This window comes from Cydia amplana, chromosome 18 (genome assembly GCF_948474715.1).
Source record: "Cydia amplana chromosome 18, ilCydAmpl1.1, whole genome shotgun sequence".
Classification (NCBI taxonomy): domain Eukaryota; kingdom Metazoa; phylum Arthropoda; class Insecta; order Lepidoptera; family Tortricidae; genus Cydia; species Cydia amplana.
This window is the reverse complement of record NC_086086.1, coordinates 13623914-13647901: the sequence shown is the minus strand read 5'-3', so window position 1 is coordinate 13647901 and position 23988 is coordinate 13623914. Positions and strand designations below refer to the sequence as shown.

Here is a 23988-nt window from a genome sequence, read left to right as displayed (position 1 = left end):
CAATGTTTTTAAGATCACTAAACGTCAATGAATTACTGAGAAACCATAGTGTAGCCACAGATCTTGTAACTATGTTATGCAGCAAAAGTATACTCAGTTATCTTCGGTGTGGATTTGGAACGCTCTTTCCGTTTGCTGGGTTTGACCCTGCAGGGCTTGAGAAAGAGTTTTTAACAGGAGTGGTGTTTGGACATTATCCAAGAGCGACATCAAGAAAGAGCTTGGAACATTATAATCAGATTGCGTTGAGGCGTCAGTTTGCTCAGTACGACTACGGATATTTTAGAAATCTGATAAATTATGGGCGTTTATATCCGCCAGAGTATGACCTGACAGCCGTGACTGCCAAGGTTGCCTTGTTCGTGGGTAGTTCTGATGGGGTGTCTAAGGTGAACGATGTGGCACGCCTGGGGAACACACTTCCTAACGTGGTGCACTTTGAGGTGATGGAACTGGAACGGTGGAATCATGTAGACTTCGTGTGGGGAAAAGATATCATATCAGAATATCTTTACCCTACTGTGTTAGAGCTTCTAAAAGCTTATGAGTAACTGAGTGGATTATTCATTCATTTTTAGATGAAGTTTATTCAGGTACCTAGTATTTTCATGATTTTCTTGTTATCAAATGGGTATGCTACTGTTTGTTATATTGGCAATGTATACCTAATCAATAACTGAATAAAAGAATATGAATAATGAAGTTTTAATAGTGATTTTTTTTTAACCAAAACCTCTGTCTCTTGCAAAGTAAGTGTATCATTTAAACTGCCTTCATGTAAAATTTTAAGGAGTTCTTAAGATCTTCTGGTGGCAAAGTTTATTTACTTACCGATTTAAGTTTTTCGTTTGATTTTACTTATAAATGCACAACGTTTACAGATTTTTTGGGACTTTAAGGAGAGGACTGGTGTATTAGTAGTAGTAGTATTAGTATAAATCACTGTATTGTACAAAAATAGGTTGACATGAAATTCACATAAATTTAGTTATAAACAGTGTATTTTATAAATCGTGTAGGTACATAGGGTTTATAAATAGGGTTAAGGGGCCCTTTTCTACAAAAACTTATGGGTCAATAATCGTACTAAATATTATACAATTTAAAGCGCCGAATCCGAGATACACTGCAAACATAAACCAAACTTCGTCGAACATCCTAATTAGGTTACAATTGTCACAAACAAGTAATCTTATGGAATGTCCAACATGAATGCTAGCGGCAGCCGTAGACAAGCCGACACAATGAGGATAGCACCGCACCAGTCGTGCATCTAGCGAATACTTACTGTAACTGAATCTACGTGTGTAACCTATATTAGTAGTCATACAGCCCATTTAAATGAAACACTTGAATATTTCTGCAACGAAATATTTGCCAAAAATAATTTTAATACCAATTTTCTTCAGTTACTATATTGTTTTAGGAGGTCTAAAACTGTAGGGTAAAGATATTCTGACATGATGTCTTTTCCCCACACAAAGTCTACATGATTCCACTGTTTCGGCTTCATCACCTCAAAGTGAACTACATTGGGAAGTATGAACACCAGGTGTCCCACATCCTTCAGCTTAGACACTCCATCGTTGCTGCCAACGAACAAGGCCACATTAGTCGTCACAGCTGTCAAGTTATAGGCCGGTGGACTTAGACTCCCATACTTTGCCAAATTTCGAATAAATCCGTAGTCATACTGAGCGAATTCACCCCTCAAAACGATTTGATCATAATGGACCAAGCTCTTCCTCGATGTCGCGCTGGGATAATGTCCGAAAACTACGCCAGTTAAAAACTCTTCTTCAAGTCCTGCGGGATCAAATCCAGAGAACGGAAATAGCGCACCAAAACCACACGCAATATAACTGACTATGCCCTTACTGCATAGTAGAGTTACAAGATCTGACGCTGCGCTATGATTTTCCAGTAATTCATTAATGTTTAGCATTTCTAACAATACAGCAATAGCTGGACCCGCTGCTGCGGCGATGGATACGGGTGGCTCCAAGTTGTTAAGGTAAACTATGGGTGCTAAGGCGACGAATAATTTTATCCTGTCGTTGTACTCTGGTCTAGTTGAAGTGAGCACGAAATGAGCTGTAGTTCCCTGAGAATGGCCGACGGTTAAAATGCTGTCAGAGTTTGTTTTTTCACGAACGAAATCTATCGTAGCAGCGAGATCGTAGTAACCGATTTCATGAAAGCTGTACTCCCAGAACTCCTCATCTTTGTCAGGATTTAGTGTGACATGTCTTCGGCCGTACAAGTTACCTCTATTATTACCGACCCAAACTCCGTAGCCGGCCTCAGCCAAAGTGTAAACCCATGAGGTTTTTCCTCTAATCATAAATGTGTCGCTTGAGTCAATTATTCCATGGAATAGCAGTATAGGAGTGTTAGTCGCATTAAAGTCCTTTGCGACGTGGAAGATCGTAAGGATGTAGCCATCTTCAGTGGTCACGTCATATTGTTCGACGGACAGTCCATATTTGGTCGCCAACTGAGTAAAATTAAGCTTCCCATCTTCAGATAAAGTCGCTTCGGAGACTTTGGTAAAGGACAAATTAATAGTGTCGTTATCTGCCTTGCTTATATGCAAAATACTTAACACGCACAGTAAAATGATGATAGTAGGTAAATTCATGTTTGTTCTTTATGACTGTTTGTAAAAAAAAAATACCAACCACCTTTTATACCTCCAAGTTAATTTATCATGTATTAAAATTCGTCGGGTGACAAGTAAAAGTCACTAAGTACTATCAAAAAATTAAAGTAACAATGCACTTTATTACACTTATAACACGGTTTATTGTCCAATAATTTCAATGGTGTTAGTTAGTGACTTTTACTTGTCACTCGACGAAATATCCGTAAAGTTCAGTAAAAATCGGCCAATTACGTGTCGGATCATACATAATAAAGGGTTCCGTAGCTGTAGATCGCCATTGATTTATTCAGGGGGCGCCATAAGCCTTCAGTAAGAAGTGCATACTGGCGGCCGAATGGCACAGGCACCTGCCGCGATAGCCGAGGACGCTGGTTCGATTCCAGCCTGGGGCACTGGAGGCCTTGGTCACGTTTTCTTAGTATATGACATTTATTTCAGTTTTGAAACTACCCAAGTTCTTCAGGTTCCCTACCCGTACACCCTTCGTGTGCAAATTTTTTACACTTGAGACAATGTACTACCAAAGCATCGTTTATCCGTGTATAAGCAAAATAGGCACTTGTACAAAACCGGGACGACCCGGCCCACACCAATGCCCGGCCCCGAACCACGTCAGACTTGTTGCCTCCCTGTCACACTTACGTACGAATTTACAAGTGCGACAGAGAGGCAACACGTAGAACGTGGTTCGCGGTAGGCCTTCTGCTGACCTAAAATCGTGATGCAATAACAATCAAAGTAGGTAATGTTAACGTCCAATAAAAATGTTACATGTAGGTATCACGAATATTTACTATTTATTTATTGCACTTTACTTATCTATTTATTATTTTATTTTTATTATGTGTAGTTTATATTTAGTCACTCCCTCAGGCCTTGGCAGAATAAACAGCGTTGCAATTTTGCCTCGTTTGCAAATTGTGACAATATGCTGAGCCAAAGCCTTTTCCTTACTGCACACATTGCTGGACTCAAGTGTAATTTATTTTACAGTACATATGGGGCTACTTTTCCGCACTAGTGCGTAAAATAGCACTTTTCGTGCGTATGTCGAAACTTTAAAGTGCCATATGTACTGTAAAACGTTGTTCGATACACGTGCGAATAGGTAATTCGCAACTCGTGTCGATTTAAAACACTCCCTTCGGTCGTGTTTTGATTTATCGCCACTCGTTTCGAATTTCCTCTTTTTCGCACTTGTATCGAAAATAACTATTTCTGTCTGTGTGTGTATATAATTTATCTCTGCTGTCTTTGCATTGTTATTGTTATCCTTTTCTTTTTCTTTGTTTTTCATCTTTTTGTCCTGTGTATGTGTGGTTTATCGAATAAATTACTTAGAATTCTTTTGATTCTAATGTTTTTTCGGTTCAAAGATATTTATTTCTCAAATTTTTTTAACAATTCACTTATATGAGAAACTTATATAACTTCAAACTAAATATTTACAATATTTACAAAGTAATGTTTGTTGATCCTTAATACATCATAATCTCATAAAAATACAAATTGTAATTACCTTAACGTACGGCAAATTGGTATGGTAATTGCATTTCATGGAGTTATTATATTAGGGACCGCTAAAAACGTTTTTCTTTTTTAATTTATATAACGGGAGACCGAGCTTTGCTGAAAACCGGAAAACATAAAAACTCAAAAATGCGCGTTTTTCCTGGCCCAAGGCCAATTACAAACTCTCAGGAAACTGTCATAAGTATATAGGTTTGTCAAATGACTGTCTCATTTCAAACAGACAGAGAGATTCATACTGCCTTTGTTTTACACTAACGTACTAGCACCCAAAAGAAAAGGATGAGTATAGTTTTTTAGGGTTCCGTAGCCAAATGGCAAAAAACGGAACCCTTATAGATTCGTCATGTCTGTCGTCTGTCCGTGTATGTCACAGCCACTTTTTTCCGAAACTATAAGAACTATACTGTTGAAACTTGGTAAGAAGATGTATTCTGTGAACCGCATTAAGATTTTCACACAAAAATAGAAAAAAAAACAATAAATTTTGGGGGTTCCCCATACTTAGAACTGAAACTCAAATTTTTTTTTCATCAATCCCATACCCATACGTTGCGCGAGAGACACTTCCAAAGTGGTAGAATGTGTGTCCACCCCCCCCCCCCTGTAACTTCTAAAATAAGAGAATTATAAAACTAAAAAAATATATGATGTACATTACCATGCAAACTTCCACCGAAAATTGGTTTGAACGAGATCTAGTAAGTAGTTTTTTTTTAAATTTAATACGTCATAAATCCCCTAAATACGGAACCCTTCATGGGCGAGTCCGACTCGCACTTGGCCGCTTTTTTGTTCTTATTCGCTGACAAATTTGGTTTGACCGACCGTGGAAACTTGACTCATTTTTTTTATGGGTAAAAGGTAAGCATTTGACCACAATCTCACCTGATGGTAAGTGCCGATGCAGTCTAGGATGGAACATGTTTACCTAAAGATGCCTATTCAATTTCGATAAAAAAAAAAAATGCCATGCCATGGGTGGCCGAGCGGTTCAGGCATTTGTCGAGTAAACGGAGGACGCTGGTTCGATTCCAGCCTTGAACACTGGACTGGATTTGGCCTTGGTTATTTCTTCCTTCGTATATGACATTTATTTCGATTAGTAATTTAAATAATAGTGTGTCTATTTCAAATAGGTATAAAGATTTTTTTTTAACTCATGTATGTGAATTGTAATATTCTTATATATTACCTACAATTCACTTGTTAACATGAGCATACATATATTAAGAATTAATTATCTTGACCAGTACATTTTTATTTGTTATATAATACTTAGTGCAAATCTATTAAGTTCGTGCAAAATAGACACTAAAAAAATATAATTAATTACCTAGGTAGACATTTTTTATTTGTTTTGCTCGCATCAGGGACTTACAAGTAACTAAGTAAATATAACACAATTAAAAAAAACATAGAATTGTATTGAGGCGGGTTTTTAGCGGCGGTTTCGTGTGATTGTTAGTTCTAAAACCTCATTGGTAGGTACAAAGGATTAGAACCCGCGACCTCTGGATTGAAAGTCGGACATCCGATCCATTGACCACTACTGCTTCTGTTGCTACAGTTCAATTCATGTTTGTATAGTTTTCTGATTATCGTCGGGTGAGAATACGTTTGTGCCATACGCCACTTACATTGGTTTACAGGAGAGCGAAAAGAAGCAAAAAAAATATATTTCTCGAAAAGTTTTACATTTAGGAAGTATTGAACTTATTTATCATTTAGGCACCTATGTTTACTATTTCTAGAACTATACAAATATTGTGAATATAGTGGTAATCATGAAATAAAAGCATTTTTATTATTGCCATATCCGTTTTTGATGAGTAAATGTTAAACGTACAATGTGTTAGCTCACCCTGTGGGCCTCGCTCTGGGGATTCGTATACTGCTTAAAAATGTAAAGACGATGTTCTTCTTGACAGGTTTATAATTAATATTCGTTGTACAAAGCTGGTTTCTCATCTTGCGGTAATTCTCTACAAGTTGGCAAAAGCTAAGTGTCACAGGTAACATATATCGCTCAAAGTATAGTTTTGGCGGGCTTTCAATAACTGTCATTAGAACTAATATTACAAGCACCTTATGTTGGTTCACTGTATGGCCATATTGTTTTATTAAACCGTTACGTTGATAAGCTTATAAGTATCACAGACAGAGATGTGAAAAATACTTTATAAAAAGTATTTAAATACAAAATACAAATACTTTCTTGATATACTATTTCAAATGCAAAATTCAAAATAGTTTTTGAATTTGTATTTAAAATACAAAATACGAAATAGGTATTTTCAAAATACTTTTTAAAAATACAAATACTTTGCGATAAAAGGTACTCTGAATAGTGAATACCTAGTCTGAATTAAAAAGTAGGTATTACTCAGAATATCCGAATTGAAAAGACTCTCTTTATTCTTTGAAAACAGTGTGTCAATCAGTCCTCTATCTAAAGTGCAAATTTCTAGTTGTTTGCTCATATTAACCGGAAGGATGGATGGATGATGGTTTATAACGGACAATTTTTAAAAGCATTAATTTAGATTTGTAATGTTTTACAGCTAGTATAATGCCTCTCGTTAGTGTGATGGAAACGACTCGTTTGTGTTTCATCAGGGCAGAAAAGTTTGTTCTCCTCTCGTACCTTGAAACCCTCGCAACACTCAAGATTCCACTTTTTTAATGATGAGCGACGTTACTAAACAGATTCAACAGTTCCATGTTAAAAGAATGAGAGAGTTGCCAGGATTGTAACATCAGAAGAGATTGTAACTCCTACCAACATTACCTACTATAAAGTATTTTGTATTTTGAAAATAGAAAATAGGTCTCAAAAACTATTTCAAATAAAATACAAAATAGTTTTCTTCAAAAGGTATTTAAATACAAAATACAAAATAGGTATTTTGCATTTTGTATTAGCATTTTAAATACAAGTATTTCAAATAAGTCACATCTCTGATCACAGAATATAAAAATGCTTCTAAATGTATGATATGACACAAAAGTTGTGGATATGTCACACTTTTGTGATAATTTTCCGTTAATAAAATATCCTATAGTAAAATGCGGATATGACACAACATTTTTCAAAAATGTAATTTTTCAAAAACCAATTAGTGTCAATTATAGCATATTTTTTGTTATTTTAGAAATCATTATGGCACAAACGTATTCTCAGCTGGCGTTATCTTGAACCTGTAGTAAGACGGTCCGCATTGCGGCTTGGCATTAAATCGCAGGTAATTAGTACATTGCTGGCATTATTCTTATCGCTTCAAGCGCTTCAGTTAGAACGACCAGTGCATGGAGAATTTTACCTTTCACATGTGTGTTGTGGTTAAAAAATCGTGGGCTCAAACCTCGGTTGTGCTTATATTATATATGGGGCATTATCTATGAAAAGGGACCTTATTGTCGATGGCGTTTACGCCGCACAGCGTCGCGCGGCATTGTATTTATATCGGAGCATCGTTAATAATGGCGTAAGCGCCATCGACAATAAGGTCCCTTTTCATAGATAAGTAACGTCACATATAGAGCAAGTAGAATAAAGGATGACTCACGTTAGACCGGGCCGACCGGGCCGTGTCGGGGCCGGAGCTTCCGGCGCTTACTTTTCTATGACGCGCTTACTTTTCGGTGATCACGTGATGCTTTCCATAGAAAACGAAGCTCCGGAAGCTCCGGCCCGGGCTAACGTGAGTCATCCTTAAATCTTTCTCGAAAATTCTCTTTCCCGCACTACCGTAAAACGGGGTGAGTAGGTTTCGCGGGGAGAGGTGGGTTATGAATGGGGAGAGAAGGTTTGAGAGTGAGAAGGGATTTTAAGGCTACTGCTACAAAAATAATACAGTGCCAACCACTTAAATAGCCTCACCTATATATTGTGAGTATTATAATTATACGTGATAATTTTTATCAATATATCTTAAATTTGAATTGTACGCCCTGGCGTTTATCGAACGACACATTAACAAGTCCGAACTTGTCTGCGCGCGAAACGTCGTGGACGCAAGAGCGAATACGGGCCGTAGTCCACATGAATAGCCTCAGTGTAACATAATCGTCCAAACCGTGCATTTAAGTTTCGCTTTCAAATTTATTTTATTATAATTAGATAATACAGATGGCATTCTATTAAGTACCTGCAGCAACGCGATAAACACAGTGTTTTTGTGACTATGGGACGTGGTAAAAAACTTACAAGTTTAGAAATTGAAAAGGTTAATTTTTATTTAACTCTAAAATTATCCCATCGTGAGATAGCTAAAAAAAATAGGTCGCAGCCCTAAAGTTATTAATAATTATGTTAAAAATAAGGAAAATTACGGCCACCAGTATAAAGGACGCACAAAAATTGCCACTACGGATCGTGAACGTCGACTTATTTTACGCTCTGCTTCAAATTCCACCAAGACCGCCAGGCAAATAGCTAGTGAAATAAATACTAGAGCATCTCTCTCTACAGTTCGACGGATTATTAAAACATCATCCCACCTCAAACGAAAAAAAATCATGAGTAAACCTCCTTTGCGCGAACAACATGTGGCGGGTCGACTGTCTTTTGCTAAAAAGTACATGTGCTGGAAAACCGAGTGGCGAAATGTGATTTTTAGTGATGAGAAAAAGTTTAATCTAGATGGTTCAGATGGATTTAAATATTATTTTCATGACCTAAGGAAAGAACCGAAAGTACTATCACGTCATCATTCAACTCTCGGATCGGTGATGGTTTGGGGAGCAATTTCTTACTATGGTACTGTTGATTTAATTGTGGTAGACGGAAGACTAAATGCTGAAAAGTATTTAAATTTATTAAAAGAAACAAAAAGTAAGATCAGAAAAGTAATAGGTAGAAAAAAAATGTTTTTTCAGCATGATAATACTCCCATACACACGTCAGCCATAGTTACAAAGTGGTTTGAAGAAAACTAGATTGAAGTTCTAGATTGGCCATCCTTGTCCCCTGATCTGAACATCATGGAAAATGCCTGGGGTTGGCTGTCTCGGCAAGTTTATTACGACGGAAGACAGTTTAGTAATAAAAAAGAACTGATCCAAGCTATTTACACTGTTTGGGATTCTGTGGACGTTAATTACATACATTCTTTATATGAATCACTACCTAATCGTATTTTCGAATTAATAAGGTCTAATGGAAGGTATACAAAATATTAAACGAAAGAATTTTAATAACTAAACAGTATATTTTAGCATGTGAGGCTATTCAAGTGGAAGGGCCAATTATTTGTTTGACGTTATTTCTCAAAACTTTGATTAGATAACAATAAATATTTTATTTACTATTACAAGGCTTCTTGTTTTATTTCATATTTAATGTTTAATATATATCTCCTTTTTATATTACTATGAGAAATATTAATTTTGGTGAGTGAGGCTATTCAAGTGGCTGGCACTGTATATTCCAATTTATAATGGAGCTATAGTAATACGCATAATAAAAAAAATCGATCCAACAATCTTCCAAAATCACCTTTGTATGAAAACCCCTCTCACCCCAAATACGAGGCACTACGGGGTGAGGTGGGTTTTCCTCTTTATCGTCAAAGTTATGAAATGGAACTACCCAAAATAAAATAAAAATAAAAATACAAACGTCCGGAACACTTATTATATACACTATTCAGTTTTCATATATAAAAATAAAATGTTATCGAGGTTTGAATTACAGTTTTGACCCTACTCACCCCATTTTACGGTACTTCGGGAAAGTAGCATATGTACTGTAAAGATAATTAAACCTCTGTGATCGTGATATCTCATGCTGGACTCCGAAACGGTCCAAATTGGGCTATTTCTGGTGTTCGGCGAAACTAACAGACATAAATGGAACACCCGTGAGATTTACAGTGAAAATAGAAAAGTAGATCGAAATCTAACAAAAGGACAGTTTAGATTGCAAATTCGAGTTTGATTTATAGTTGTACCATCGCCCACGCTGTTAACTGACAATTCGTAAACCTTATTACAAAAGGCATAAAGTCCACCGATGTGTTAAGAGTGTTGCTGTTTGCACCTACCAGAAAGAAAAACAATGTATTGTAGCAGTTTTTTACGATTGTGTTTGTGGTTTGAAACTTACGCATTATTGCTGCCTCTTTATTTATTCATTCTCAAAACTTCTCAATTAAATTGGAAATAAGTCTATGAGCTTATATATTACTAGCGACCCGCCCCGGCTTCGCACGGGTTAACAAATTATACATAATCCATCCTCTTGAATCACTCTATCTAATTAAAATAAACTGCATCAAAATCCGTTGCGTAGTTTTAAAGATCTAAGCATACATACAGACAGACAGACAGCGGGAAGCGACTTTGTTTTATACTATGTATGTAGTGATATCTGTATAAGATTGTCCCCAAATATTTATTATTATTTTAGGTATTTATTTATTTTTAATTCGATCACCAGCGCACGACCAATCGGTCTTTTTCCAGAAGATGTACTTTCCTACATACAGTGTGACGTGTATTACAGGTTTATTTGCGCTCATGAATTCGCTACATGTGTGCTCCCCAAAGGCAGCGCTCGTAATGTAACATGCTTCAATACCCGGACCCTGTAAACAGCACGTGTGTGAACGACATACACGTCTTAGCCCAGTAAAGATTATGCATGCTAGAGGCAATAACAGAGGTAAAACTAAATATAAAATATGGAATTGGAACAATGGGGCTATGTGGACTTCGTATGGGGAAATGACATTTTGCCTGAATATCTGTATCCACCTGTTTTAGAACTCTTGGATAAATATAACTAGACGTATCATGGAGCTATTTTAAACAAAATATACAAATATATACATATGAGTACAAGACACACAGACACAGACAGAGTACATTCTGGACAGAATATAATATAATAATAATGAATAATTATTAATGATACATCCATTTTCACTTTTAAATTTTAAACATGATATCTACTACGAATATACACTCCCCGACAAATAAATTACTTAACATAATTGTACGCAAATTAAGGTACACGTATAAATAAAGTACGACTAAAGGATGACTCACGCTAGACTGGCCGTGCCTGGGCCGAAGCGTCCGACACGTCATTTTCTATGACGGCTGATCGGTGATCACGTGGTGCTTACTATAGAAAACGAAGCACTGGAAACTCCGGCCCGGCCAGGGCCTGGTCTAGCGTGAGTCATCCTTTACAAAGTGACAAGAATATTTTTCATTCTTATTTATTTATTCAAGTGTAAGTACATTACGCAATACACGTGCATATTAATACATGATAAATAATCTTCAAGGTATAAAAGGCGGTTGGTGAAGATACCATCAGTCATAAAGAAAAAAAACATGAATTTATCGAGTGCCATCATTTTACTGAGCGTGTTAAGTATTTTACATATAAGCAAGGCAGATAACGACACTGATTCGTTCTTTACCACAGTCTCAGAAGCGACTTTATCTGAAGATGGGAAGCTTGATTTTCCTCAGTTGGCGACCAAATACGGACTGTCCGTCGAACAATATGACGTGACCACTGAAGATGGCTACATCCTTACGATCTTCCACGTCGCAAAAGACCTTAATGCCACTAACACTCCTATACTGCTATTCCATGGAATAATCGATTCCTGCTATACGTTTATGCTAAGAGGAAACACCTCATGGGTTTACACTTTGGCTGAGGCCGGCTACGGAGTTTGGGTCGGCAATAACAGAGGTAACTTGTACGGCCGAAAACATGTCACACTAAATCCTGACAAAGATGAGGAGTTCTGGGAGTACAGCTTTCATGACATCGGTTACTACGATCTCCCTGCTACGATAGATTTCATTCGTGAAAAAACAAACTCTGACAGCATTTTAACCGTCGGCCATTCTCAGGGAACTACAGCTCATTTCGTGCTCACTTCAACGAGACCAGAATACAACGACAGGATAAAATTATTCGTCGCCTTAGCACCCATAGCTTACCTTAACAACTTGGAACCACCCGTATCCATCGCAGCAGCAGCGGGTCCAGCTATTGCTGTATTGTTAAAAACGCTAAACATCAATGAATTACTGGAAAATCATAGCGCCGCGTCAGACCTTGTAACTCTACTATGCAGTAAGGGCGTAGTCAGTTATCTTGCTTGTGGTTTTGGCACGCTCTTCCCATTGGCGGGATTTGATCCAGCAGGACTTGAAGAAGAGTTTTTAACTGGTGTTGTTTTCGGACATTATCCCAGCGCGACATCGAGGAAGAGCTTGGTACATTATGATCAAATAGTTTTGAGGGGTGAATTCGCTCAGTATGACTACGGATCTATTCAAAATATGGCAAAGTATGGGAGTGTAAGTCCACCGGTCTATAACCTGACAGCTGTGACGACTAATGTGGCCTTGTTCGTGGGCAGCAACGATGGGGTGTCTAAGTTGAAGGATGTGGAACGCCTGGGGAACACACTTCCCAATCTAGTTCACTTAGAGGTGATGGAACTGGAACGATGGAATCATGTAGACTTTGTGTGGGGAAAAGACATCATGTCAGAATATCTTTACCCACCCGTTTTAGACCTCCTAAAACAATATAGTAACTGAAGAAAATGTATAATTATTTTTGGCAACGAAGGTTAGGTGGAAGAGATCCCTTATAGGTATAAGTTCGCCTTTATACCTCTGTTACTGTACATTTTATGTAATGTAAATCTGTGTTGTATGCAATAAAGTGATTATAATTAGGTATAGTTCGTTTGTTTTTAGCATTAACAGAAGGTAAACAATCTTATGAAAGCAAAAGAATGTAAAAGATCGTATATGATTTATAATTCTAACATATTTGCTGTGACTTATTTTTCAACGGTGATTTTTGATAAATAACTTATGGGATGGCTGTCTGTCCGTCCGTCTGTCACAGACAATTTGTCCCGAAACTACTAGACCCATTGAGATGATATTTGGTACACTATGTAGCTAAATAATTCGGTGACCTAAAGACGGACGGAAGTGTAAGCTACTTAAAAAAACGAATTTAATTTTAAACATGACCACTTTTTAACTTACAAAAAATCATTGAGTGGAAAGAAATCTCTTTTTATTAACCGACGAAAAAAATGGATGAGGTTCTCAAGTCGACGCGTATATATTTTTTTTTATGTATGACCAGTATGACCACGCATGACTTTTTACAGAGTAGTTCTATTTTGATAATAATTTTTTTATTGGAAAGGGTATACCCCGAAGTTGGTCCCATATAAATTTGGAAAAAAAATCTAACCTTAAGGGTAGGAAAATAGGGGATGATTGATTTTTCACTCACCGATTGTAACGTATTGACACTATTGACCAAGCATAACTAAAAATGGAAAAATAAAAACTTTTACAAATAAAAAGAAAACCGAGGAAAAAGGATAAAATAAAATAAATATTATCCGTTTTTCAGTAAATGCGTTACCAACTGATATGTTTGAAGTCGGTGCCAAGACAAATATAGTAACAATGTCGGTCATTATCGAATCGCCCTAAAATCATGGTATGCTTCAAATTTGGCTTGGCACCGACTTCAAACATATCAGTTGGTAACGCATATACTGAAAAACGGATAATATTTTATTTTATCCTTTTTGAAGTCGGTTTTCTTTTTATTTTTGTATGGACGAGTACGTGATATTCTTCTCTCTTGACTATTGCTGTCAGTAAATTTTCAAAAGGCAAAACATGCCATTCCCCATAGACAATAATTTGTCACACGACATCCTTTACGATACTTACTGTTCAAAGACCTGTCTTTTGTCTCCGTCAACTGATCAGTTCAAAGGGTGTTGATATCGGGTTATTGACAAAAAGGTTGATTGATACACCCTCTGTCGTCGAAGGGTGATCTATCACGATCCAACCAACCTGACGGAATTGGATTGCTGAAGGTGTCTGGGACAGTGTGCGATGTTGGAAAGGGACAAAATTACCGTTTTACTTTTGTTCGGTATTAAAACCTACCTAGTACCTGCATATCTATTGGAACTGGATTACTAAATATGTGTGTTGATAGAAACATACATGTATTGTTTCTTATAGTCAACGTTCAATTTGGAACTAACAAGCATAAAAAGTTATAAAGTGAACATCATAGAGAATATCTAACAGAGGGCTACAAACGTTCTACTTAGAAACCGATGATTTCTTAGATTATTTCTGTATTTGTCTGTTGGTCCAAAAATATTGATCAGTAAATTTGTAGAACGAAGCCTTAGAGCATACAGTAATCGGAGTAGCCTTGTACGTTTTATTTGTGTGCAAAAGATTACTCACACATGAAAAAAAGATCTTTGTCTTTGACGCACACAAACATATATTATCACTTATGGAAATGCATTTAGGTATACGGCTTGATTCGAACTTTAAAATACGTCAAAAATTTGCTTAAGATACGACATGCATTCCGATGACCCCATATCCGTATGACAGTATCAAAAGGTTTCTTCAAACAAAAACGTCACTTTTGACACTGACATGTGCGATCCATATCGTATATTTAGCATTAACGTATCTTAAAGTTCGAATCAGTTTTGCACGTTGTGCAAGGTTTTCGACGGAGGGGTAATTTATTGAAAGGCTACTAGTACTACTCCAGTTACTGTATGCTCTAAGGTAGACGTCACAGTACTAATCGGTTTGGAGGAAGGTAACGGCCAACTGAAAGAAACGGCTGGTAAGAAAATGTCGACATTAGCGATCCGATCGCAAGCTCAATGCCAGTTATTATCGCTTGTTACCCGATCGATCTAGAAAAGGGCTTGACCCTTTCCTGACATTTAAATTAACTGTCTCACTAATTCTACCAATTTATTATTCAAATATTTGACCAATCTGTGACATAATATTTACTTAAAATATCGTGAGTTACTATGGTTTTTTAATTAGGGTTCCGTACCCAAAGGGTAAAAAGCGGCCAAGTGCGAGTCGGACTCGCCCATGAAGGGTTCCGTATTTAGGGGATTTATGACGTATTAAAAAAAACTACTTACTAGATCTTGTTCAAACCAATTTTCGGTGGAAGTGTGCATGGTAATGTACAGCATATATTTTTTTTGTTTTATCATTCTCTTATTTTAGAAGTTACAGGGGGGGGGGACACATTTTACCACTTTGGAAGTGTCTCTCGCGCAAACTATTCAGTTTACAAAAAAATGATATTATAAACCTCAATATCATTTTTGAAGACCTATCCATAGATACCCCACACGTATGGGTGTGATGAAAAAAAATTTTTTGAGTTTCAGTTCTAAGTATGGGGAACCCCAAAAAAATTTTTTTTTCTATTTTTGTGTAAAAATCTTAATGCGGTTCACAGAATACATTTACTTACCAAGTTTCAACAGTATAGTTCTTATAGTTTCGGAAAAAAGTGGCTGTTACATACGGACGGACAGACAGACAGACAGACATGACGAATATAAGGGTTCCGTTTTTTCCGGAACCCTAAAAACGGGACCCTATTACTGAGTCTCCACTGTCCGTCTGTCCGTCTGTCTGTCACCAGGCTGTATCTCTTAAACCGTTATAGCTAGACAATTGAAATTTTCACAGATGATGTATTTCTGATGCCGCTATAACAAGAAATACTAAAAAAAGAATAAAATAAATATTTAAGTGGGGCTTCCATACAACAAACGTGTTTTCTTTGTCGTTTTTTGCTCGATATTACGGAATGGTACGGAACGCTTCGTGCGTGAGTCCGACTAGCACTTGGCCGGTTTTATTTAAATTTTATTATACCCGCGTTGTTTTTTTGTGGTTGGGGTATTCTATTTAGGTAAGTATACATTATATCTATGACTAGGGACCCGCCCCGGCTTCGCTTGGGTTACATAAAACCTTAACAAATTATACACCCAAACCTTCCACAAGAATCAATCTATTGAACGGATTTTCTTGCGGTTTTCGCAAGAAAATCCGTTCAGTAGTTTTTGAGTTGATCGCGAACAATACATACCTACACACAAACAGACCTTTGTTTAATATTGTCTTCGGTTACCGCAATAGTTACTCATGAATTAACACTATTAAAACGACCATTATTATTATTAGACCTTTGTTTTATAAGGTGTAGTGATAGCGATCCAAAGTGAGCCCACACTCCGGCTCAATGGTGTGGTTTAGCCGATATTTGCCTCGTGATTGCCAGATTTACTTGCCTCGCTCGCATTTCGGCGGGATTTGCGATGGTGTGTGTAGGCTTTAATCGTAGGGGGATATTGTTGTAAGCAGTCTGATCGAAGGATTTTGATGAGTAGGGTAAAGGCACCAGTAGTCAGCCTTATAACGACTTTTTTAAGTTTGAACGTTCGGCATTTCTACAGGATTAGTCGGATAATTAAACAAATGACATGGTTAGATCAATTATTTATCATAGTTTTAAAACGAAATATTTAAAAACATAACAACCCTATTTATAATATCTCTAATTAAGTTTAAACAAAAAGTGGCACTTTTCTCCAGTAGTCAGCCTCCAAAATCCAGTAAGCAGCCTCTGTGTACCCAGTACTCAGCCTATATAAACTATTCATAATAATTAAATCAAAATCACTAATATTTATATCAAAATCAACGATATTATAATATTTATTTTTTCTTTATAATTTTTGTTATCGTTATTGTAGTTAGTTGTAGTTTTTAATTTTAGTTTATAATTTTTTGCATATATCAAAATCAACGATGTTATACAAATATCTATTTTTATTAATAATTTTAGTTATTGTTGTTGTAGTTAGTTGTAGTTTTTAATTTTAGTTTATAATTTTTTTGCATATATGTATTATGTATTACTTACCTACTTGTTTCACTATTTAATAAAAAAAATTCTTATAGGTACATACAATTCTTATGACACGAAATTTGTTGGCCATAGGGACTTAATTAACTAACACTATTCTTGCAAACTAAGAATCGCAATATTTATTTTCTAATAATTAATCCGTCAAAAATTAACAAGGTAAATCAGGTAACCAGGTAATCAGGTAGGTAGGTAGGTAGATAGGTAGGTATGTTCCTCGTAGGTATTCGGTAAAAAATAATTAATCGAGTCTATGCAGATCTAATTATCATTAATAAACAAAGTCATACACCGACCAGGAAAAAGCAAAATGATAGTTATGTATAGTTAACGTCAAAAATATGTATACACCTTATTTCAATGAGATAGGGTTTAAAAATGTGGACATATTTTTGGCGGCGACGTACCAAGCAAGGTCAATGGCTGAGTACTGGATCCGCGAAACCCAGTGCTCAGCCGCATTAAAACGTTATTTCAAATGCGGCTGACTACTGGGTTTTACTTTAAATTGACTAGGGCACGCCTAACTAAATTTGAAAATGTAAATTTAACGGTCCTAACCATCGCATTGGCTCGAAAATAATAAAATAAACGAATAACCCAAAGGTCAGCCGTGGCGGGCTGGGCACTGGATTCTTTGGAAAAAAGTGTTATCCAGTGGCCAGCCCCCTCAATTTATAAGTGAAATATTGATATTTTCATTCAAATATAATGCAATTTAATAGATAAACTAATAAATAAACCAATCATTAACAAAAACAATAACTTTTAACATTAAAACATAGTTTTTCTTGCCTGTTAAGAGAACACCACGTGCAGTAAAAAATATGGCGGACATGACACTATTGCACTCGTCGACAAACAGCACCTGTATGAACGAGTATATTTCTTCCCCCCGTTCCCTCACCGCACCTGTCGTGTGACGTATTAACCAATAAGGAATCAAAGCTCCTATTTGAGTACTCGCGATTTGTTTAAACGAATATACCAGATATTTATGACCAATAAACGACTCAAAAGGCTGACCACTGGTACCTGGCTGGCCACTGGTGCCGTTACCCTATGGTTTTCTAACATTCTGGATGAGTAAGGTAAACGTACTAGTGCTCGACATGCCCAATAGATGACAACCTGCTGTCACCTCTATTGACAATGACTTAAGTCATTAAGTTTCAAGACGACATGTACTGGGATCGCGTCGAGCACCAGTACGTTTACCTAACGGTTTTTAAACGTGTTACAAACACGCAATAAAGGTGATATTAAATAAAATGTTTGGCAAAAATTAAATTTTTGGTAAAAGCTTTTATCGCTGACTGTACTTTTCTTTCCACAGATAACTAATACTCATCCAGACAATTCTAAAAACCCCGAACACAATTAGGTTGCGTTGTTTTATCACAGAGTTCCTATGGCCACCTCCTGTCTCCATCATCAGACCAGCTTCATGGTAATATGGTGCATTGTCACCCAACTTACACACGTACCTATGCAAATTTTCAGCTTCATCGGAAACCGAGAAGTGGATCAAATTTAACTTGCAAGATTGACCCGTACAAAAATACATAGAAGTTAATACATACAATGCAAGAACTTAACTTGCAACTTGTATTGTATAAAAGCTTGTTATAAAGCTTAATCTCATCTTTTCTTAATTTTCTCAGTTTCGTTACGAATGTTAGCCATACAAATTTGCATTTTTGTATGGTTAATTTTCGTTACGAAACTGAGAATGTTAAGAAAAAATTAGACAAAGGTACAAAAAAATTGCAAATGACCCTAATTTAATAAAAAAAATGACCAATTATACACCGGCGGCCGAGGCGGGAATCGATCCCGCGTCTTCAGCTTACGCGGTAACGTCCTGCCGGCCTAGCCAAGCTGGCAATCGCTATCGCTTCGACAACGAAACGCTTTGTGTCTCTTTATCACTCTTCCTGACGAATGAAGAAGTCCTGAGTATGATAGGATAGGAGAAAAGCGATGCTTATTAAATACAATAAGAAATAGGAGAGGCATGATGGTAGGACACCTGATACGGCATGACAAGTTTTTCCTGAACATCTTGGAAGGCAGGATTGAAAAGACAAGAGAAGAAGGGAAACCTAGAATAACTTATCTTAGCCAAATAAAAAATGATACATCGTATGAGGAAATTAAAAGACTACCACAAGAAAGGAATGATTGGCGATTACTCCACCGACAAGAGCAAAGCTCTTAAGTTATGATGATGATGATGATGATGATCACTCTTCCATATTACTGCGACAGTGACAGAACAGTTGCGTTTCGATCGCTGCGGAGCGTAAGCGATTGGCACGTTGGCTAGCGGCCTGACCACTAGACCACCCGGCCACGGCCATGATTTGACCCAGACTCACAAAATAACTAACAGGGCCAGTTAAATTAAAAGCTTGTAAAAAGGGTTAAAGAAGGCTATACAAATAAAAACACGTGTCAACGAAACGAAAGAGCCCATCTTCATATCCTTCCAAACCTTATCACCATACTAATTCAATTACGCCCTTTGAAGCGAGCCACTGACCCTCTTTAATAACGAAATTTCATAAGGACCAGAAAGAAAATACCAATAACATTTATTAAGCGTGCAACTCGCTGTAGCAAAAATTATAGCCGCAAACAGAATCCTTCACCCGTGTTATTAAATTTCGTCAGTGGTGGCAGAGTAGGTTTTTAAAGAGTAGTTCATCCTATAACCATCTCATCTCGTTTGCACTACTCTAGCCTCCTAAGGCCTAAGGTCCTACCTATCAGTACCTATTCAGTTCGACGTAATTTAAACCAAGTTCAATTGGAACATAGTCGCTTTTGATTTGTTTCGTTCAATTTTCAAACAACGCAGTGGCAAATTTTGGATGTTTCGTTATTATGGCTAGGAGTTTAAGTGATAAACTGATAACGCTATAAATTTTATACAAACCGCCTCCTGAGCGTGGAGGGAGACGCCAGAATAACTTGTAATAAAAGTAGCTGAATCAGAGATTTGAATAATTTTTATACCATTTAGTCCACCCTTGTAACTAACAAGGGTATTACCAACTTTAAAAAAAGCTGATATAGGAGGCAAACGACCAGACAAATCGCCTGATGTAAAGCAATAACCATCACCCATGGAACCCTGCAACACAAGAGGGGTTGCAAAGAGCGTTGTCAACAGGATTAATTTCTTGAAGGTCGTATCGGTTCAGGAATACCGCGGGCGACAGTTCATTCTACAGCTGATGTTCAACAGCTGTACGAGGCAGGAAGTTTCTGGAGAAACTTGAAGGTAAGCGGTCTCCAAACAATGGACGCTAGTGAATTATAAAATTGTTCAAACCAATTTGTCAGTAAATAAGAACAAAAAAAAAACTATGAGTACCTATAGTTTTATGCCTTTTCTTTTGGGTGCTAGTACTAGTGTAAGACAAAGATAGTATGATTCTGTCTGACTATGTTTGAAATGAGACAGTCCTTTGACAAACTATAAGTACCTACCTAGATCCTTCTATACATATAGTCTTTTCTTAAATAACCAAGGTTCTTTTAGGTGTAGTAGAGAAAACCCGAGCATGAATTTCTACATGACCGGATATTGGCTAATTGTAAGATACTTACATTACTTTTTAATCCTTATACTCTGGCACTGGCCACCCCGAATCTTTGTTAAACAGAGCGTGAGTAAGCGGCAGAGACGAGTTTTTAGGGAATTTATGAGAAATATAATTATTTGAGATGCTTTTTGTGATGTGAACGCTTTTTGAGTGCTCACTTGTATGAAATAATATACAAAGGTTAGCCAAAATCCCTTTTATGTAAATCTGCCATACCTATTTCTCAATTCTAGCGAAAACCTGTAGTGCTTTGTTATGGACGTTATGATATAATCTTGTGAAAGGTTAATACAGAAAAGTTTGACTGATAATAAACCTATACATAGACATCTGTAGCACCTGTAAAGTGCGGTGCCGGCCTTTAACGTGGGAGTATACTTACGCACCTTTCTTAAAGGTTTGAAACTTTTAACTTTGAAGACCGTATCGGTCCGAAAATACCGAGGGCGTCAGTTCATCCCACAATATAATTCGCGAGGCAGGAAGTTTCTGGAGAAACGTCCAGTTGATTAATGCCAACATATAAGTGGTGAATTTTTTTCTTATGCAATTTTATTGCAAATTCAAATCAAGGGTGAACAGGCACCTTCTGGGCAGGCTCGCTCCATTGTATGCCACGTCTTCGCCTCGGCTAGTCTGTGGCCATGAGTAAGCCCATTTATAATAAAAAAAAAATAGCAAAATTATATTTTTTTAACATAGAAAACTGGGCAAGTGCGAGTCGGACTCGCGCACGAAGGGTTCCGTACCATTATGCAACAAACGGTAAAAAAATCACGTTCGACGGACAGACGGACAGCGGAGTCTTAATAATAGGGTCCCGTTTTTAAGTTTTTGCCCTTTGGTACACACAAAAAAAAGGCCTTACTATGTTTAAAAATAATATAAGGATAGGTACAACTACAACCGCAAACTCAACCAATTACGGATTTTAAATGATAAAGCAGTCCCACCAATGTATTAAGCATGAGTGCATTCACTGCGACCACCATCGCGTACCAAGCACTTGTTTAATAACCGGTATAACATGGCCTCCCATGACACTTAGTTTTTATAGATCTCGAGGGTCTTTTTATGTTGGTTGGAAGGAAGGTATGGGAGTAGCAAACCAGCTTTGTGGCTTCACAGAAAATCGATGTCACTTCAATTATAAATGGATGCATGGCAAAGTAGAAATGTCCAATGATGTGCAGTTTTTTTTTTTATAAAATAGAAATTGTGTCGGGATTCGAACCCGGGATCATTAGCTTCATAGGCAGGGTCACTAACTAGGCCAGACCGGTCGTCAAATAACTGCTGTTTACGTTTCTCTATTATTATTCTGGTGCTTTATTTAATGCATGGTGAGAAATAATTTATTTTAAATACAGTCAATATACCTACAGATGTCGAGCATTATAATTGTTATCCATCGTATTTTCTCGGAAACTTTCGTATTTGTCATGTTACTTCAGTTCAGTCCAGTCAGCCTCAGTACTTTTTGTACCGAGGCTGTCTGGAATAGCAAGACACGTTCGTACATTACTGTGAAAACACGATGGAAAATGGGTGGTCAACTATTTCTTTTTGTTATTCTGTCCGGGCAGCCAAGAGACAATAGTAGCATAGTTTGTTAGAAGACATTGTACACCACCTTCTTTTGACACGCGGTAGACGACCCATGGAAAGGATTTATAAGTATCACAAAAAAGCGTGTTTGGTAAGTTTAAATGTCTAAAAATCCGGTTTTAAAAAGTGACCCAGGAGAACGTAACCATGGCAACGAGTGACAAGAAAAAGTTGATTCACCCAAATAATTATGCACTATATCTGTACTGTGTTAGCTGTAACTATAGTCCAGGAAACAGCTGCGCATCGCGCTCCGCGGACCGTCAATTCGCAGCGAGTAGATTTATCACGCTCGACCATTACCAGCGCCGACCCGTGATATGTGGCCGCACTGGAGGACAATTCGAACTTACATTGTGACATCAAAACGATCAAAACACAAATACAATACAATACAAATCCTCTTTATTGCACAACCTCAGAATAAATGTACTTAGGTACATGGAAACATGAATAATACATGAAGACAGAGGTAAACAACAGTAACAAAAACAAATTTATTTATCATCGACGAGAATTTGGTAATTTAAAAGGTTGACCAATTCAAATCGATGTTGGCTACCTACGTCAATAGATGTCGCCATTCATTACACACAAATAATAAAGCTATTAACAAATGCTTCGTCATTTCCCCTTATTCTATCTATTGAGTTGAATATATGATATATTTAGACGTAAACATAAAGGACAGTATAAAAAAACATGTGACTTCAGTACAAATACCTCATTTTGAGGCATCTTCAATACAGGATTCCTGCTTGCTCCGTCTTCGCATTCAAACGTTTCCTCTGACTCTTATGGAGACAGCTATTATTACAGAAATTTGGACTTCAACTTGAAAATAATTTGTGAATAGCCTTTCCCCATTTCATTAACTGTTGATGCTGTTTTTTCGGGAATGATGTTAGTTGCCCTTGCGTCTCGCTCGCAATAATACAAGTATACGAGCGATGTGCGCGCGCAACTGACATCATTTAGATATCATTTAATGTCACTGAATAAGTTGGAATTGGTGTCCTGGCTTCCGGAATATGCTGAAAAGCGCGACCAGTGCATTATGAGTACGTCTGCTTACAGATATTTCAGTGCGATGGCCTACATTTCTAGCATAATGTGACTAAATACTGTATTTAAATTTTCAATGTAACAAAGCTTTCTCTCTAACGATACAGTCTTATAAATGTAAGAACATAATTTATGAATATAATTATCTGTCTTTCATATACGAGTACTGTATTATCGAAAATAGGCTGTTTGCCTGCCAATATAGACTACTAATTGAAAAATAAAACAATTGTTCGTATATTGTGAGTTAAGTAACTATGAACGCAAGTTGTCTATGTGACCACTGAAGTACTTCCGTTTAAAAAAAGTTCTAAATCGATCCAGTCGTCATAAAATCAGGATATACAAATCAGGTCGTTGGTTAGGGTCACCTAGTTGGCGAGGAGCGGGTGAGCGGGTTAGCTATAACTAGTATGATGAACGCTTCCTTCAAATTTGCTTCCATAGTTGAAAAAGTCCAAGAAAAAGGTGTACGCTGGTATGGACACATCCTCACAGGCGTCCCGAAAACCACATGGTGCGAGTACTAAGCGGGTATGAACCTAGATATCGCCAAAAATCGCCCGGAATGGAGGAAACGGACAAGGAGTGCCGACCCCAGATGATGGGAAATGGCGCAGGCAGATGATGATGAAGTATGAGCAACGTTAACTGGCGCGGACGCGTGCGACGAATTTTACCTCAGAGCATATGTG

At 37.2% G+C, this 23988-nt stretch overlaps 1 protein-coding gene and 1 long non-coding RNA gene across 2 annotated transcripts in view; both read left to right on the top strand.

Annotated features, from left to right (window-relative positions):
- The window catches only part of LOC134656367 (uncharacterized), a 335518-nt gene that overhangs the window by 21899 nt on the left and 289631 nt on the right, over positions 1–23988 (top strand). The window lies entirely within an intron of this gene.
- On the top strand, positions 11543–12775 carry LOC134656547 (lipase member K-like). Its single transcript, XM_063512107.1, has one exon. It carries the CDS (start codon positions 11543–11545, stop codon positions 12773–12775), a length of 1233 nt encoding a protein of 410 aa, XP_063368177.1.